Source organism: Neolamprologus brichardi, chromosome 15, assembly GCF_056152115.1.
Source record: "Neolamprologus brichardi isolate AB-2024 chromosome 15, ASM5615211v1, whole genome shotgun sequence".
NCBI lineage: Eukaryota > Metazoa > Chordata > Actinopteri > Cichliformes > Cichlidae > Neolamprologus > Neolamprologus brichardi.
Window position 1 is genome coordinate 13,712,641 of NC_142118.1, and position 17,749 is coordinate 13,730,389.

At 40.9% G+C, this 17,749-nt stretch overlaps 1 protein-coding gene across 1 annotated transcript in view; it reads right to left on the reverse strand.

The window, feature by feature from the left end:
• The window catches only part of lpgat1 (lysophosphatidylglycerol acyltransferase 1), a 60,036-nt gene that overhangs the window by 3,207 nt on the left and 39,080 nt on the right, over positions 1-17,749 (reverse strand). The window contains exons 6-7 of the mRNA XM_006792562.3: positions 15,884-16,010; positions 1,468-1,574 (exon numbers count right to left, since the gene is read on the reverse strand). Of these exons, the coding sequence (XP_006792625.1) occupies positions 1,468-1,574; positions 15,884-16,010 (234 nt within the window). The remainder of the gene's footprint in view (positions 1-1,467; positions 1,575-15,883; positions 16,011-17,749) is intronic.

Below are 17,749 nucleotides of genomic sequence, written 5' to 3' on the forward strand. Positions count from 1 at the left end.
AATATTGGACAATTTCGGAGGGGATTAGGGTGGAATATTTTTTTAAGGGAATTGCTTGTACACTGCTGGAAAAGTCGGTGCTTTTGGTGAGGAAGTAGGATGGATAAATTGTGCACAAGAAGATGCCCACCAAATGCACCAGGTACCTCGCCTACACTGCTGGAGTCCAACATCATAGAGATTTTGTATGCGAGAGCATGTCTCAGTTTTTCTACAAAATATAGAAATGCTGCTGTAGTACATGACAAATGTGTTAGCACGATTGTTTGGGCTTAAATTTAAAGAAATAAAAGTGCAAAATTGCAGAAAAGGTTCCAGTAGCTTATGGCCAGACTGCTCTGTAGTTATGAAACAAAGGTTTTGTTAATTAAAACAAAAAAACAAAAAAAAAAACCCCAGCATTTTCTGTGAATTAACTGATTCATTTATTACTGTGAACCCATAATAAAAATGAACATTTCTATAGAAGTTAGTGAAAAGAACATTAAGTTTTATGTAATGTATATGTTTATAATATCCAAACTTTATGCCCTCCTTCACATTTTCCAAAGTGAAGACATTGCTAGGTTGATTTTGGCCCGTGGTCCTCATGTTTGACACCATCGGTATAAAAGATGGACAGCTACAGTGACATCACACACAGACCTCTGAAATCCCTTTCTGACATCTTGCAATAATCTTTTTTGGCTTTGTCACTTCAAACTGCATTTGATGCAAGCGGGTGGATCGGACTGTGAAAGTGCACCCTCATTGATTACCAAGTCATCAATTTTAGGTATATGCTGGATAATCATCTCTTCTAACTTTAAGAACGACCAAATTTTACAAGATGGACTCGATATTTTATCCAGCATGACCCAATAAGGGTGACTGACACTGAAATTCATTAGTAAAATATATATAGTGCTTCATTATCCCATATATTTTAGTAGGACAAGAAGTCTTTTTGCAACCACACACATCGCCAACTGGTGGCCTTTAAAATGACTGCAGGTTGGCTTTACATTGGCTTTACTTTTCAGAGCCTGAAACTAGCTACAACTTTTTGCCTGTTTTAATTGTGTTAAGCTAGGCTGCTGCACACTATTCACTGTTAGACTGAGTATAGTTAACTCAAACTGTGCTCTTGTTATTAGGAGCACTTTTGTCATCTATTTCTGGCTTGTGCACGCTCAGGGAACAAATGTGAAGTGCTCAGGCAGGTGTATTTAACATTCAACTGCACAGGTTCTCCATTTTTGATCAATACTATCAGCATCATCCACTTTACACCCTGACATTTAGAGCAGAGTAAAGGAGAAAGCAGCATAGCCTCAAACCACAGCAAAGCGCAGTAAAGACAGAATATTTTGCTGAAATGAGACCACTGCCAATAAATTGAAGTCAAAGCAGTGGTATTGGATAAAGCTGAACCAGTTCATCTCTAGTACCATAGTGCTTCAGTTTGATTTTACCACAGTAACATACCTGTGTCGTAGAAATGGGCCAGTAGATCTTCTTTCTCCACAAACCTCTGATATAGCCAGTCAGTCAGGGCCTCAGCCTCCACAGGAACCTCTTTTATCGGGTACATCCTGAGGAAAAAAAAAAAGGAAAAAAGAGCCGGGCAGTCAGGGAGAGACAGAGATGAAACACAGAAAAGGGTTTCTGGAGTCTCACTCAGCAAAAACTGTCTGCATTGATCTGTCGCGTAAGCTGCAGTCCAAAATCCCAGGGAGTCAGCTGTGGACCCTGTGCACAGCAGTCCATTTCAACCTGGCGTCTATTACAGCAGCCTGTGTTTGCTGTAGCTTCAGCTTGTTTGGGGGACTCATTAGCTGGCCAGCTCATCAGAGTGTCACAGAGAGACAGAAGTGCTGAGTGAGCCCCCGACAGCAGACAGACCACTCACTGAGCTCGCTCAAAAGTGAGTGGGAGGAGAAAGTCAGATTTTCTCTCTGTCCCTTTTCCCCCCTCAAACTGACAAAGTTAGATCAGAGCAGCTCTCAAGAAACATAGAAGCTACATTTGTAAGTCACAGAGAAGCCACACTATTAAATCCTGGAAATTCAGCTTCCAACTCATCTATAGCCATACAGAGGAACTAGTAAAGCTGCAAACTGCAGTTACTTTTTAATCATCTGGTAGTTTCTTCATTTATAACTTTGCATATAGATGTTAGGGACGGTGCCAGCATTTGTTACCCGCTAGGCCTCGGCCTGAGGTCCTTAGGTATTGACAAAAAGGTGATCGAGCATTTATTTATTTATTTTAGACTACTGAGCTTTACACCGTTATATTCCTCATGTTGCGCTTGAGTCTTGTACAGCTAATTTCAAAATTCACATTCTAATGCTTTATTATGTTTAAATGTGTCTGTATGACGCACTTTATAATGCTTCTTTTGATAAATGCTTTTAATTTTACAATTTCACATTAGGAGAGCAGAGCCTGGTAGAGATTTGAGACATTTTTGCCTTGAAATGACTCAAATCACTGTGAATCACTTGTGCTTTATGAGATGTTTTCAGTGGTCATGAATATTTATATTCAAGCATTCCCTTTGTAAAACTTCGCGTAGTGGTTCTCAGACTTTCACTGGCACCCTCCCCCTCACTCACTCACTCGCAATAAAGAAGGATCCAAGTTGAATGTTAGCAAAACAAAAATTTGATCTTGTAAGATCAGCAAAGCCTTCGATATATTGCTTACACATCATTTTGAATTCAAACTGAAAGTAACTGTTTCTGTACCTCAAAAACGGACTTGATGAAGGTATGATAGGAAAAGTTTCTGAAGAATAAAGATGTACTAAAGAAGACCTGAATGGATCTGGACTAAAACTAATTAAAACCTCTCTGTAAGTGTTTAAGCAGCTGTTAAACACTCTAAAAACGTTCTACGTGACAACCTAGAAGACGAAGAAAACTAGAAAATATTCCCATTTAAGAAGACATCACAAAAAAAAAAAAAAAGAAGAAGTATTTTTTGTTAATAAATTCATCACTTCTAGATGGCTCAAACTCAATTTTAGATGAGAAATCTGTGTCTGAACAAACTGAATGACTGATTTGGTGGCTGACGTTGCACAAACTGTAGGTGGCAGATAAAAACGGTCACTGTTAAACAGCATAAAAAGTGCCGATGAAATCTCGTCTCTAGCCAGAAGGGGTCTCCAGCAGGCTGCACTCCCACACAGCCTGCCTCTGGTCACCTTCAAATAGAGGTTACAGTCTCCTCCCTTAGACAAAGCATTTCCTCTGCGCTCAATATTCCTGACCGGATAATGTTTGCAGTAAAAGTACATCCGTGCCATTGAGAAAAGCACCTTACGAAAGGAATAGCAAGTAACGAGTATGATGCTAAAACGATCATTTAAAATGTGACCTGTGGGTTCATTGTTTAAATGTAACTGAAGAGAAGAGGCACGTTTCTAAAAGGCCTGCTGCAGACATGATCGCCATGACGATTACCTGTGCAACTAAATGAATCAGTATTCACATGAGGCTCTGAATACAAATATAAATATTAAAGAAACAATGAAAAATGACGAGTAATAGCCTGGATAATGTTTAATCTATTAGTTATCAAGCCAAAAGGAATCAATTAGTTCCCCTCAATTGGATGAATTTATTAAAATCAACCAAGCAAAACAAGAAATAAGGGATTTAATTGATAAAATAATCTTTACTTGCAGACTTACTCAACAAAATGAATAAGTAGATACTCTAAATGAAATTATGACTTTTTAATAACCAGAGCAAACACTCACATGAAACCTTCCATTTCCAAGTTTAAAATGTTGAACTTGAAATTTTTTTAATTTGAAAAAATGCTTATCACAGAGCATTTTTTGTCTCTTTTTTAATGTAATGGGTTAAAAAGGCTCAGTGTAAAGGGACTGATGCAAAGATGGAGAGTCGCTGCAGTAAAGACTTGATCTTTGAACTGAAACCGTCAGTATGACCAAATGAGGGAAAGGCTCGGCCTGCTTGCCCCACAAACGAGGAGGACAGGAGCTGGTGATTGCGCACATGCTCCCTCGTCTGGTTTATATACTTCAAGCGCATGTCTATAGACACTCCTGCTCATTATCCAGCAGTTCACGGTGTGGGTGTTGCTCTGAACAAGATCCTATCTAAGCAGACCAACTTTTATGTCCCTGCCAGCAAGAAACGCCTGTTAAAATTCAAGTTAAAGCTGACTCAAGTCAACCACTTTCATCCGTTAAGGGCTCTAACAGAGCTGAACTTTTGAAGATAAAACAGCTTTTGACCAACAGCTACATTGGGCCCCCTGAACGGCTCAGCCTGCCTAGAACTGCTGTGGAAACCTGATCGGGTGATTAGAGGCCAAAGCAAGACGTTCCTCGAAGCTTCTCCTCCTGTGTTTGCAGGTATCAGGTCTCCTCCTTGTTACTGATGTGTCATAGGAGCCAACAGCACAGAGTCTTTGTCTGAGCACTAAGAAAAGAGAAACTAAGAGACTGAATGCAATAGGACCATTATTATCTTTTAATAACGGTACAGAAATCAAGCGAGTTACCACCATAACAACAAAAGCCACTAAGTGCTACTAGTTTAGTTTATGGTTGGCCATTTTTGACTTTGGGTGCATAAATAGCATCTATTAAAAGCACAAATCTTCAGATAATTGACTGTCTTTTTGCAGTAATGATCATCAATGTGGCATCATTAAATAAAAGCAAATGAATGAATGAATTTATGATTTGCAAAGCCATGCAAGGCTTGAGAGTCTTTCACACCTGCTCCACTATAGGATGCCTTTGAAGGGCTCTCACACTCCAAAATGTAAACCAATAGTGCTGTAACCGTGGCAGACGGAAACAAAAACCGACTCGGGCCACTTATCAAGAGGGTTGGAACGTTTAGGGCGTTGGGTAGCAGGTGGCTGGCACAGTGGTTTCCTGCAGCTGAAATATTCATGCACAAATCAGGATCTTGTTGGTGTTCAGAGCAGCTGCAGGAGCTGAGGTTGAAGGCGGTGATGCTGGTTTGGGCCCACAAACAAGCAAAAAAAACCCACAAAAAACAAAACCCAACATGCATGCTTAGATAGAACACACTCTGCCCGTATCAGCTGCTTTCTCTGCTTTATCAGCCTGGTTTGTTTGGCAAACAATGGCCATAACCACATCTGCAGAAGTGGCTCCAGATAAACCACTGACAAACCAAATCACTCAGTTTATGGGATGTTCACCGGTTTCATTTCCTGCTCAGAAACCAACTGACGCTTCATTTGCATCTCCCACCAGCTGCAAGAATATTTTCTAATTACAGCTCTAAGTAATCATCATGATCATTTATCTTTCAGGTTAAGTGGCTTTTTCCTTCTCCAACAGTACAGTGGCACAGTGGGTAGCACCATCACCTCAGACCAAGAAGGTCTTTGGCTCCCACACAAACGCAAAGCAGGAGATGAAGCATCGCTGAATATGTTTCCAAACCATCTTCATTCTAAGCCCAAGACTAGAAAATATGGTGAAGCATATATTCCCTTTGGCTTAACCTGCACAAGTGGAGAATTGGTTTTCCCTGCGTCGGGAGCAGGAGCTGGGCTCTCCAAATCACGGACAAACAGAATCCCGCATTCTTGATTTTTAGTTCACAAACACTTCTTATAACGACTAACTACTCCTGACATTTTTGTCTTGTAAAGCAAAGGGGGGGTCTAGCAAAAGAAGTTTGGGAACCACTGGCCTAACCTGAGGCTTCAAAGCAGGACTTCAGAAAACGGGGGATTTGCTACTAGCAACCTGATCTGACAACATTATTCTCCCTGACAGATACAAAACTAATAGAAATAATAATAATAATAATAATATTTTTTTAAAAGGTGAAATGAGGTCAAAATAGACCTGGGTACCCCGCCCACTTAAAGTTGTGGGGAAATACTAGAAACAACTTTATAGGTCTTTCAGAAAATTTCCTCTAAAAGTGAACATTTAAAAACCTCTATATTTTTCTTAAATACTCTGTAAAGATGGATTTAGAGTTTAGACAAATGCTGCATACTGTGCATGGATAGTTTAAAGGATTATATGTCCTATTGCATCTGCACCAGTTACTATGACATAAGTATTGGCTGCCTTCACTTTAAACATCTTAAAATTTCTTTCTGGTGTCACTACACGCAAACAAAGCTCTGGAGTGATATCCTTATACATACATCCAGCAAACACTTCTTTTTTTTCCCCCATTTTTAATAGCTGGTAAATTAGCAAGAATCCCCTTACACAGACAGCTTTTGGGGCTATAATATAAGAGCACGTGACACTGAAAAATATAAATCTCTAAAAGTTAAGGATTTAAATTTTAGGTAAGAAGAAATTTTTAGGTTAGCGATGAGGGCCACGACTCTGCTGGCTGCTGATGTTTCAAAGTTGTGAACAACATCATCATCATCATGGTCTCACTCGCAGGAAACAAACAGACCGATCAATCAGTGCATCGCTGCACCTACGGGTCGCATCATTACAGCGGCTGCCGGAGGACGAGCCGAGTGCTCTTTAACAATGCTCCGCTGTGTTTGCAGTGGTGTGAAAAATGAAACGCTGCTCTGCTGTGCCAATGTTGTGCTGAGAGAGAAACAGAGTATGGTGGTGTTTGTATCAGCTGTGTGCACAGTTTCAGCACCACGTGTTACAGCGTACAACAACGGTGGCGGCGGAAGCAAAGAACCGGCGGTGATGTGTTGGCGCGGGGCCACGGCTGCGCTCTCATTTCCACCCTAACCCACTTGGCACCGACTCGCTTGTTAACCTGAAACTCTGGCGAACGGACAGACAGCTGGGGGAGAGCAGCAGTTTCTCCTGTCAATAACCTTCAACGTCAGGCTTTTACAGCGTGCTGACCTGCGCTACGGGCAGAAGAGGACATAGATCCTCACTGACATGTGATGTACAAACTACTGCAGTCATTTTCAGGACTTCAGTGAATAAATGACCAATTTTAATAGCATAATTTTCTTGGATTGATGTGCACGTGTTTATTCGCCAGGAAAACAAATCAGGGTAATAAACAGAGTAAATATGAAGGCCTTAAAGCTTCTTATTTACAGTCTTGATTGAGTCATTTAGCTTCTGTACAGCTCTTATTCTTGAGATACTGTTTCCACTCTGAACCGGCGTAGGAAGCTAATTAAATTTGGACAGTGGCTGTAAAAGCCTGTCCACTCGACAAGACTCTTTGGAGCGAAGCCAGTCATTGTTTGGGGACTCTATAAGGTCCTAAATCTCCGGCTGTGAAATCTCGGGAAATAAAGACTATGCCAGGGAGATCTGCTCTTGGACACAATGGTGCAGAAGGTGAATATTAAGATTACTGGCCAGCGTAGCTCAGGGAGAAAAAGAGAAAAGAAAAAAAAAAGCCTGTATCTTTCTCATATAGATAAATGTTTTCAACAGCATGCAAAAAAACCTGCCGCCTCTGATTTCAAACTATCAATCTTCCTGAAGAGTGAAGGTAGACTGGACGAGATGAAACAACTCAAGTGTTTTATTTCTACTATGCTACAACAACACAGCACAACAGCGATCATGTGATTTCCTCGAGGTCGATGCCAATCCCAAAGCAAACCACACGCATGCTCTCTGTGAATCCTAAGGGTCGCTGCTTGTGAAACACCAAGAAGCCCTTATCTGCAATCAGAGAGAAGTTGAGGGATGGTAGGAGTGTGCTCGTTAATTGCTCCATTTAGTCTTTAATCTGCTTCCTCTCTGTCTCAAGACTGTCTGTACTGGAGGAAATGGTTTGATGCTGGCATCAAGAGGCACGACCAAAACAGATATAAAAAGGGCAGAGGGAGGAATGGTACTTTTACCTTCATATATAAAACTAATTCACAATACTTTTAACTCAGTTCAATTCAGTTGAGCTTTATTCATATAGCACCAAATCATAACGACAGTCGCCTCGAGGCGCTTTAAACTGTAAGGTAAAGACCCTACAATAATACAACAATCAGACGACCTCCTATGAACAAACACTTGGTCACAGTAGGAAGGAAAAACTCTCTTTCAACAGGAAGAGACCTCTGGCAGAGCCAGGCTCAGAGAGGGGCAGCAATGTGCCACGACTGACCACTTATTTTGTAAAGTTGTTTTCCGATTCAGTACACAAAGACGCACCACGTCTTCAGTATCAAGCCTCAGTAGCAGCATGATTTCCCCATAGCAGCTGAAACTGTACGAACAGAAACATCAACTTGAGGGCCAAATTTTTTATTTCCTTAACCCAGGCATGTTAAACAGTTACCAACAAACACTGTCATGTTTTTGTCTCAACTTTGATCTTTTGCATCCACGTGGCAAGATCAAAGTTTCACCTTGTTAAAGTGACCGCACACCCCGCTCGACAGACTACTGCTCTTGTCTTGCAGAGATTAAGGGCCATCAGGGGAGCATCGACCTGTTATCACTGCAGAGGTTAAGAGTAAGGGCATTAAAACCACTGTCAAACGTAGACGTGGCACCAGTCCTGAACTAACTTAACGGTCACCACACAAATGTCAGAACATCCTGTTATTAATGCGGATTCATAAAGGTCATTTTTAACTAGGACACACACACACACACACACACACACACACACACACACACACACACACACACACACACACACACACACACACTAAAATAAAGAACTTAAGTTCCTTTAAGGTTTCCCAATATGAACTACTTCTGTAGTTCATATTACATCATACTGCATGACGTAAATATTCAGGTATCTAAGGTAAATATAGGCCTTTTTAATCCACTACATTATTCACACATCAAAACATTCCCAGCAACTGACAGAGCAGCATGAAACACAAAAACTCTTTAAAATAAATAAATAAATAAATCTAAATGTGGCTATGCCCCAAGCTGCATATTTGCATCAGACACCTCAACTCTGTCAATAACAAGTGCTGATAAAATCCCAGTGTTTCCCTTTTCTAATTTTAAATTTACAATACTTAAAACTCACTGGATTTAATTTCATTTAAAGCTTCACAAAAGGCCGGGAAGCGAAGAAGGGTTAATAGAAACTGGCTGGAAAGAGGGGAAAAATTTTTTAAACAAAAAACCCCTCGCCACCTCTCTAATCTCAGAGGTACATTCTTCTTCATGAGATGAAAGCAGCTAGTCCAGTGCAGCCTGAAGCACAATTATCAATGTTCATCCAGCAGTGGTGACGTCTCAATTTTGCACAATGACCAACCAGTCAAGTAATATTGCGTGTCTAATCACTGGTAACAGAACAACTTTCAGCCAAAAACATGAGAAGCACTGGTGAGAAGCTGATACACAAGAAAAAGAAGGGAAGCTTTAGATGTTAACAAATGCAGGAATTTTCCATTGAGGCATTGCTAATTCTACTGAAATATCTGACTACTCTGCTAATGAGCCTCTGGACGAGGGTTCTCTATCGAGTGGAGCAAACACGGGTGGGGGATGCTTCCTTTAATGGGTTTCTATAGCAACACTAGCCCTTTGAAGACCCTAAGTTTTAGGAAATAAAACTATGCCTTCTACTCCTGTTTTTTTTATTGCAACATGCAATCTATAATCACAAAAACACTCATACCATTACAGGTAAGACACATGAGACGTACTGATCCTGAGTGTAATGTTGGGACATTAATTAGCACGTAGCGTGTATGTAATATGTAAGGGCTCAGAGGGGGGAATGTGTCATATATTTTAACAAAGCTATATGTGCAGTTTGCAAGCTCAACACTTCTATGCGAGTCTGGAAAGCCAGGTGTGTGGCTCAAAAGCACCCATGTGATGACCAGGCAGACTCCCGAATTCGTAAATCATGTCACCTTTCAGATATTTTCTAAACAGCAGCTTTCAGAAATGTACACAGCAGCAAAAAAAAAAAAAAAGAAGAAAAAAAAAGGAGGACAAGGTACATTTAGAAAGAAGGATTTCACCATATTTAACACCCACCACTGCCCTCGTTCGGCCTCTGTACACCCACCTAGCTCTCCCATCTGCCATTCACAGAGAGCTTATGATGCCGCAATCTGGGAGGCTGAGATTATACGGAGAGAGGGCAGGAGACACAGCAAGGGAGGGTGGAGTTGAGAGATGAGGACTGGAATAGGGAAGCAGAAGTGTTCAACGTGGATGCATCTACATCATTACCCAAAATTCAGCTGCCCGTTGTGTAGCTGAAGCTCAGAGGGTAGCCAGCACCCTTGGAGCCCCTTTAAAACGATAACACGGGAGGAAGACAGCAGCTTATAATGAAGCTCAGTTTACACAGAAACAGTCAGGCTGAAGCAGTTAACTGCAGGATCTCCGACGCATCAACACGACCTGCCTTCTGTAACAGCTGGACCTGAATGCACCCAAACTACAGCAAACATCTAGCTGACATACGTGTCTCGCGCTTAGAAAGCTGGAAATAACTAGAGCAAAACTAAAAATACCCAGCATCTCAAAAACAGAGACAAACAAAACATTTTTATGCTGCTGTGGTATTGAGTTAATGGGTTTTCTGCTTGTGGGATGGGGGTGTATGCAAAAAACATAACACAACCCGCTAAATGGGTGAAATCAGTCTTTTACTAAGCTGAGTGGACAGTCAGAAATCTCTCTCTCAAACAGTCTCCCTGCTGAATCATGATAATCCTACGGATGACTTTCAACTTGGTGTCACAGCCGCTTACTCTGTATGTGATGTCTATGGATCATCTTTTGGGATAAAATGAGCAATTCACAAGGCAGCATAATAGCACAGCAACGGTGGGCGATTAATTTTCCCAAAGGGGGCCACATTAGAAACTGTGGAAGGCCGTACCGATACAACAAACTCAAGTCTGTTAAGTATTAATGTTATAAACTATTACTGGTAAGAGTAGATGGCACAATTATAAACATGATGGGGCTTTGCTAGCAGAGGTTCAGATGCCCCTTCCGGCTCTGCATCAGTCAAGCTCTTGTAATGATGATTGAAATTATAAGCCTTAAACTCAGCAATCAGCTATCCACAAACAAAACACACAGCTTCACCACTGACTTCTGCATTACTGTTTGTTTTCTTAATTTAAGTTGACATCTTTCAGGGCTAGCAAACATCTTGTGAATGTTGGTTCCAAGGCATTTACAGTGAAGGTGCATTCACTTGCACGCATCTACATACGTAAATTTAAGAAATACCAGTTGCCTTGGAAATAAACATTGCCAAAGTTGTATTGATATTTCATACAAAACTTAACATCACCCCCAAAAAAAAACAAATTAAAAACAAAAACTTTTGGAGGCTGAAATAAGCAAGTTAATGGGTACTCTAACCTCTGACCTCACAACTAAAGGACAAAATGTGGCCTGTGGGCTATATAATCTGGAAGTCTGGTCCATAGGGTTATGAGGGCACTACACGATTAAACATTTATATTTTTCTACATTGTGTTAGTAACTGTTCAACATTTGACCGCCCTTACTCTCATCGCCATCTAAAATACCACTGTTTGCATACCTCTTCACTACACCAACAGTCAAGCATCAAGGACTACTTCTTAAAGGAACCCCATTGTGTTAATTACTAGCTCCATTGAGTAAGCATTAAGTAAACTACATTTCTTCATTTATTTTAGTTCAACTGTACTACCAGCTTTGATTTTGCCTATCCTTGTTAAAATATGACTCAAGGTGTTTAGTGTTATGGAGGAAAAATACTCATCAGTCCATGTAATCCCTCTAGAATCCTGCATGAGTATCAAGTGGAGATGGGCTTATTTCCAGCACCATATTTTGTTTTTGTACTCTGAATCATGCAAAGCTACCATCAAAGTTTAAAAATAATCCTTTTATATCTTATGCTTGGACTTGGCGCAGCTCCTCAGAGTTTTGTGCCCAAGATGACCATTTTAGGGATATCTGCTCTCAGTGGAATATTTCAGAGCCAAGAATTACAAAAAATAAAAACTGCCTGAAAAATGGCAATCTTTTACGATATTCCTTATTCTGAATTATTTGTAGCCATGACAGTGATTAAATGCTACTCTCACAATAAAAATTCCCCTTAACTGACCCAGCAGAAACACCGCTGTAGGGTGGCACTTGTCCACCCGCGTCTCCTATTTGCATCACCAAAGTGCATCGCATTGCTCACTCCCCTAGAGCGCTCCCTTGATCAGCAAGGGGATTAATCCTCTTGTTGACTCTGCACCTGTACCAGCATGGGTCTAAGTTGTCTATGATCAGCACTGTCTGCACGGCATGGAACTGAGTGCGCACGCTTGTAACGGGAACAACTGTAGTCGGGTGGTTCTTGTCCATCCCCTGGCTGCAGAGATGCTGACAGAACGAGGGAAGCTGATTGTATCGACGGCTGATTAGAGAGTCTCGGAGGTGGGGAAGAGAATCCAGCATCCCCTCTAATTACAGAGCTGATGAATTCTTAGTCGCAGACAAAGTGGGCAGAGGGGCCTCTTTAGAGAGGGGGCGATGGGCCAGGGTTCATAAATCAACCTCTATCACACCGAGGTGTAGACACACACCTGAGCTGTTTGAGGAGGTTGTTCAAGGCAACATTTAGGCTCACTATGACTTCTACCTGATGACTACTGCTTTGATGCCTGGATACATCTTTTCTGATCTACCCTAGGGGATTATATTCATCTTGAACACAGTCTACAGAAAATCTAATCCTGGCCCAACTTCACTTTATCCTCAAGTGGATAGAAAAGCAATAGAGAGGAGAATCTGAAGGGCAAAGAGAGCAGGACAACGTGAAGTGACACCTGCATATGAAGAGGAATATTCTTAAGATGGCAGCGATATACTGTAGCTTATTTCTACATTTTGTTTTTCCAGATGATGTATTTTTTAACACCTGGACATCAGATCCTGATTTTTTCAATATTTCACATATACTAAAGCCTATCATAGACAGGTACTGGCACATCTTTACTCCAAATACTGAAAAAAAGCAATTATACAAAGCAAATCTTAGGCAGTCGTTAAAGAGCAAACATATAAAGTCTGATCTGTTTTTTGTTTGTTTTTATGCTGCTACAAAGGGTTCAGCCAGAAGCCAAATCAGACAGGTATGAAAGGTGAAAACTGAAGGCATCTTTTAATTTTTTAATGTCAGAATTTTACAGCAGTGGCTGAACCTGCCTCGCAAGGGAAAACTACTTCCGCTAATCCCAAGAATATTTAAAATTCATGAGACACATCCACAGTAGTATTAAACCCAATGTCCACACTAGTGGGGGTTTTAGGAACCCTAAAACTGAGACTTTTTAAAAATGCTGCTGACCCAGTTTCAGCTATAATTTGAATTATAATTTAGTCTCAAAAGGGCAGAACTGGGGACTTTTGGAAACTATGAAGCACACACCCACATTCATTTCCTGATTAGATCTTATCAGTCACACAAATTAAGCCAAAACATTATTATATCAAGGCTCACATACCATCTGTGAATTCATCCCACTTGTGTGCTGCTTTCCCATAATGATCCCATAATGCTGCTCATACTGCACTAATGTGTCACCATATTTGCTTTGCAATGATTCCCAACGTTAACAGGTTTTCTGCCAACATGACTGCCTTTGCATATAGGCTCCACTTAATTGGTGGTCCAAGCAAAGTAATCACTACTCTTGTACTCATTGCTCTTCTTCCTGTTTTGTCTAAGCAACCAACCTCCTGCTTCCTGTTTACATTGGCAGAGCATGTCCAGTGAATACTAATGCTCAGTGTCCTATGTCTACAGGTGTGTATTAGGATGGCCAGACTATTTCTGACACTTTGCTAAAATATTATCTCACTAATATTACAATATTAACATTTGCTAAAGGCATCACTATTAGCATAGTGTGAGGTAAAAACGGAAAGGCAACGCTGGGTTGGTGCATCTGCAGCTGCTTTGTTGCTGCTGAAGAAAAGAGAGTAAATCCAAGTTTATAGTCACCACATTGGTGGTTGCGTGTGCCACCTGTGATTTCGCCACAGCCCTGTAACCATTTATCCTGTCGCTTGAGGTGCAGCAGACTCACTGCAATCTTCTCCTGATTGATGAGTGCCACCTCTCAGAAAAAACGCTTACGCATCAGCAGCGGCACAGAAACAGATAAAGTCTAAACAGAAACCAAAGAGGCTGCTTTTGTCTCTCTCACATCTTTTTCCAGAACCTCTCACCTTTTCTGCAGTATTCCCCCCTCCCTGTAATTTGACAATCTCTGAGCTTCTGTACTAAAATGACATTTAAGTGGCAATAAAGACCAACTCGATCGCACACTCGTGCCTCCAACTAAGACATGTTTTCCAATTTACAACCAGAACGACGTAATACTTCATCCAGCTCACAATTCATCACATTTCACAGGTTATTGCACATTAAATGACAAATTTAACCTCGAGCATAATTTGGGTGAAGATCCATCAGGTGGTAATTGTGTGCGAGTTTCATTTGTGCATTGTGGACAGGTCGACTCCTCGATGTGGTATAAGCTGCGCAATCCTTCATCAGGACGAGCTAAAAATCGAAATGTAAACAACCAGTCGAAAAGACGCACAAGTGGTGTACCAGTAGCTGTGATGTCACTTTTGGTGCATACTGCACTTCTTTAAGGTGAGAACAGTGAGCATAATTTGGTGTAAAAAGACACCAAAGAGTTGATTTCCTATCTTTAGTAGGAAAAGAAATCAGCACAAGCCATCTGCAAGCCAGTTAGTGACAATCCAAACAGAGTTGAACATACATATGCAACCAGCTTAAGTTCATTATTATCTGTATGATGGCTGGACCCTCCCTCAAAAAAAAAATGGGAAAAAAGAGAAAGAAATAAACCTCTCAAAACACTTGCTTGACATGAGATTAAGTGGGAGTCGGGACTAAAATAAGAGCACCAGCTACAACACTCAAAGAATGATGAGAAGTAAAGAACGAAGGGTCAAGAATGTGACAGTAAAGAGCAAAACATGCTCAGCTGCCAATGCTACATCAAAGCTGTACAAGCACCTGCAAAGACCATGCTAGCAGCGAGGCCTCAGGTTCAGAGTGATGATAAAGGGCAGCATCTGACCCAAACCAGAAGGGCAGGCTGACTTCCATCAGGCAGCAAATGCAAACAAGAACAGGTGTACATTTGCACCTGTACTTGTTTCTACAGTGGAAACACTGACAACAGTTTTCTTTACTAAATTGGGGATTTGCATGATGTGTGTGCATATAAAAAGTTAATGTACACGATTGCAACTGTTAATTCTGAAGGTGCTAATACAGAATAATACAAAAGTAATACAAAGGTGGTGCAACAAACTACTTTCTACAGGGAGTAAATACATAATACTCTTTACCCAAAGTGAAGAGTAAAGAGTATTACAAAATACACAACTTACAATACACACAAAAAAAAAAAGAATGTGAAATTCAATGCTCTCTAATTTACAATCACAAGTGGATGGATAACAGCTGAACAGGTACAACTGGATCTGGCTGGATCTGATTCTTCTGGCTGTTAGTTTTAAGGTTTTATTTTTTTTTAAAGTTTCCTAACACAGACGTAACTTTGTATTTCTTTTAGTGTTAATATGCGTATTAGGCTTTTTATAACTGCACTGGCCGAAAGGAGACTGACAAAATAGTGTAACAACTGTGCAGTGTGCATATGACAACAGCACTTCAATTAACAAGAAACTAACATGTTCAAGATTCAGCAACATGGGCCTCTCCCTACATTGCTCCATCTGATTTTGTGATGTAACGTGATTTTCATGTGACAAAGTCTTTGAGGCACGCGTACTGCAAAGTACATTTGCATTGTGGTTCTGTTTTCCCTCCTGTGAATGTGACAGATTAGTTTACTGTTCCCTGTATCTCATGTGAAAATGCTAAAGGTAAATGGAGAGTTTAATGATCCAACATTTCATTCTTACCTGTAATGTACATGTGTGACTGTAGGAGGCCTGTAGCCAAAGATCCAGGTCTGGATGTCCATCGGTCTTGCTTTGGGGTACGCTATGGTCACGTCTATAACCCACTGCAAGCCTTTACGTTTATTAGCTGCCAGGGAAGAAACACAAACGCAGAAAGTGAGAAGAACTGGATAAAATCAGTCATCCAAAAAAGTTCACTGACACTTCAATAGCTGCGATCATCCTGATTTTTCCGCTTTAAGACCGTATCTGTAATCAGAAGGTTTCCCTGGATTTTTTAAATAAAATACCAAAGCATGCAAATTAGGGCTGGTTACCTGCCAAAACGACTGGTGGAGTACCAGCTGAAGTCCCTGTTTGACAGAACTTGGCTGGCAGCTATGTTTGTGAGTCATAGCAAAGGAAACATTTTCACCTCTACAGCTAATCTTTCATAACATGTTTTTCTATCAGCGAACTCTTACTGTTGTTGTTACTTTTAGTTCTAATGGAAAAGGCAAGAGGAAAAAAAATAGACGGGAAAGCGGGGGATGACAGATGGGGGAGAGAATGCCAGACATGCGATTAAATTTGGGAATCAGCTGCAGGGTGCATGTGGGTGAGTATTTAGTTGCATTAAGCAGGGTCAAGTCTGTGCTCACCTGCTCATAATCACAAAGACAATAAAATAAATTAAGTGATGTGTGTAAGGCCGATTTATCGAACCTACACTCAACTTCTTGCTATTACAGGTTTGGACATGACTCAAACATTACAGCGATGTGAAGCCTTCCAACCTGTGTTCCTTCTAGGAAAAAAAAAAAAAGCATAGAGAGCAAAACACAAGCCAGTCTCAACATGTCCTCAACCTGCTTCTTCCATCACTACACAACGAAGAAGTTGAAAACAACAACTGACACTGGGAATCAAATTAAGTTAACAGGACTGCAAAACATAAGATGAGGGTGTGAAAAAGTGCTTTCCCTTAAGCTAATACTCGGAACAGGCTTGTCAAATGTAAAACAGAAGAGACCAGCAGTCTGAGCTGTAAAGCAAAGCTGACGTGGAGCAGTGCAGCATATTTGACTGCTAAGGTCGCAGTCCTGTCTGCTGTTACTGTGCAGCAAGCACTTCCCCCTCAGAACACACTGGCGTCTTTATGGGAAGTAAATATGCCGTGTCACAAAGCGGAGCTAAATTTTACAGATGACTGACTACAGCAGTTAGAAAAAAGGGAAATAATGCAAACTAGTTATAAATGATGGGAACAAAATGCAGAGAAAAGCAGGGAAAGGGAGTTAAAAAGTGCAGCAGAGACGTTATCAAGTGGAGTACAGACAGTTACACTTCACGTGTTGCTCTTGTTTAGGTGACCTGTCAGGTCAGTACAAATCAATTATTAGGTTATGTTGACAGGAACGGCTCCTCCTTTGACCGCCTACTGGTTTTGGCCAGAAGGGCCGATGGCGCGATATGGCAGCCTTGCTTCTGTCAGTCTGCCCCAGGGCAGCTGTGGCTACAACCGTAGCTTGCCTCCACCAGTGTGTGAATGCGAGAGTGAATGAATAGTGGCATTGTAAAGCGCTTTGGGTGCCTTGAAAAGCGCTATATAAATCCAATCCATTATCATTATCATTTGAAATTTAAACATCTATGTTTAATTTTCCTTGTGAACTGCAAAAAGTTTAATTATCACACAGCAAAAGTCTGGCTGCCTCCAGAGACAACCAAGCCAGTGTTTCTCCTAGGGTGTACTCCTGTTTGACTGCAGAATACTACCAGAAAGATTGTACCATTTTACAACGCTACGCAATTGGCACAAATCAGCGTCACGGAATAGGCATTACCACCTGAAACAAGACTGAAGTGGAAATATATATATTTTTT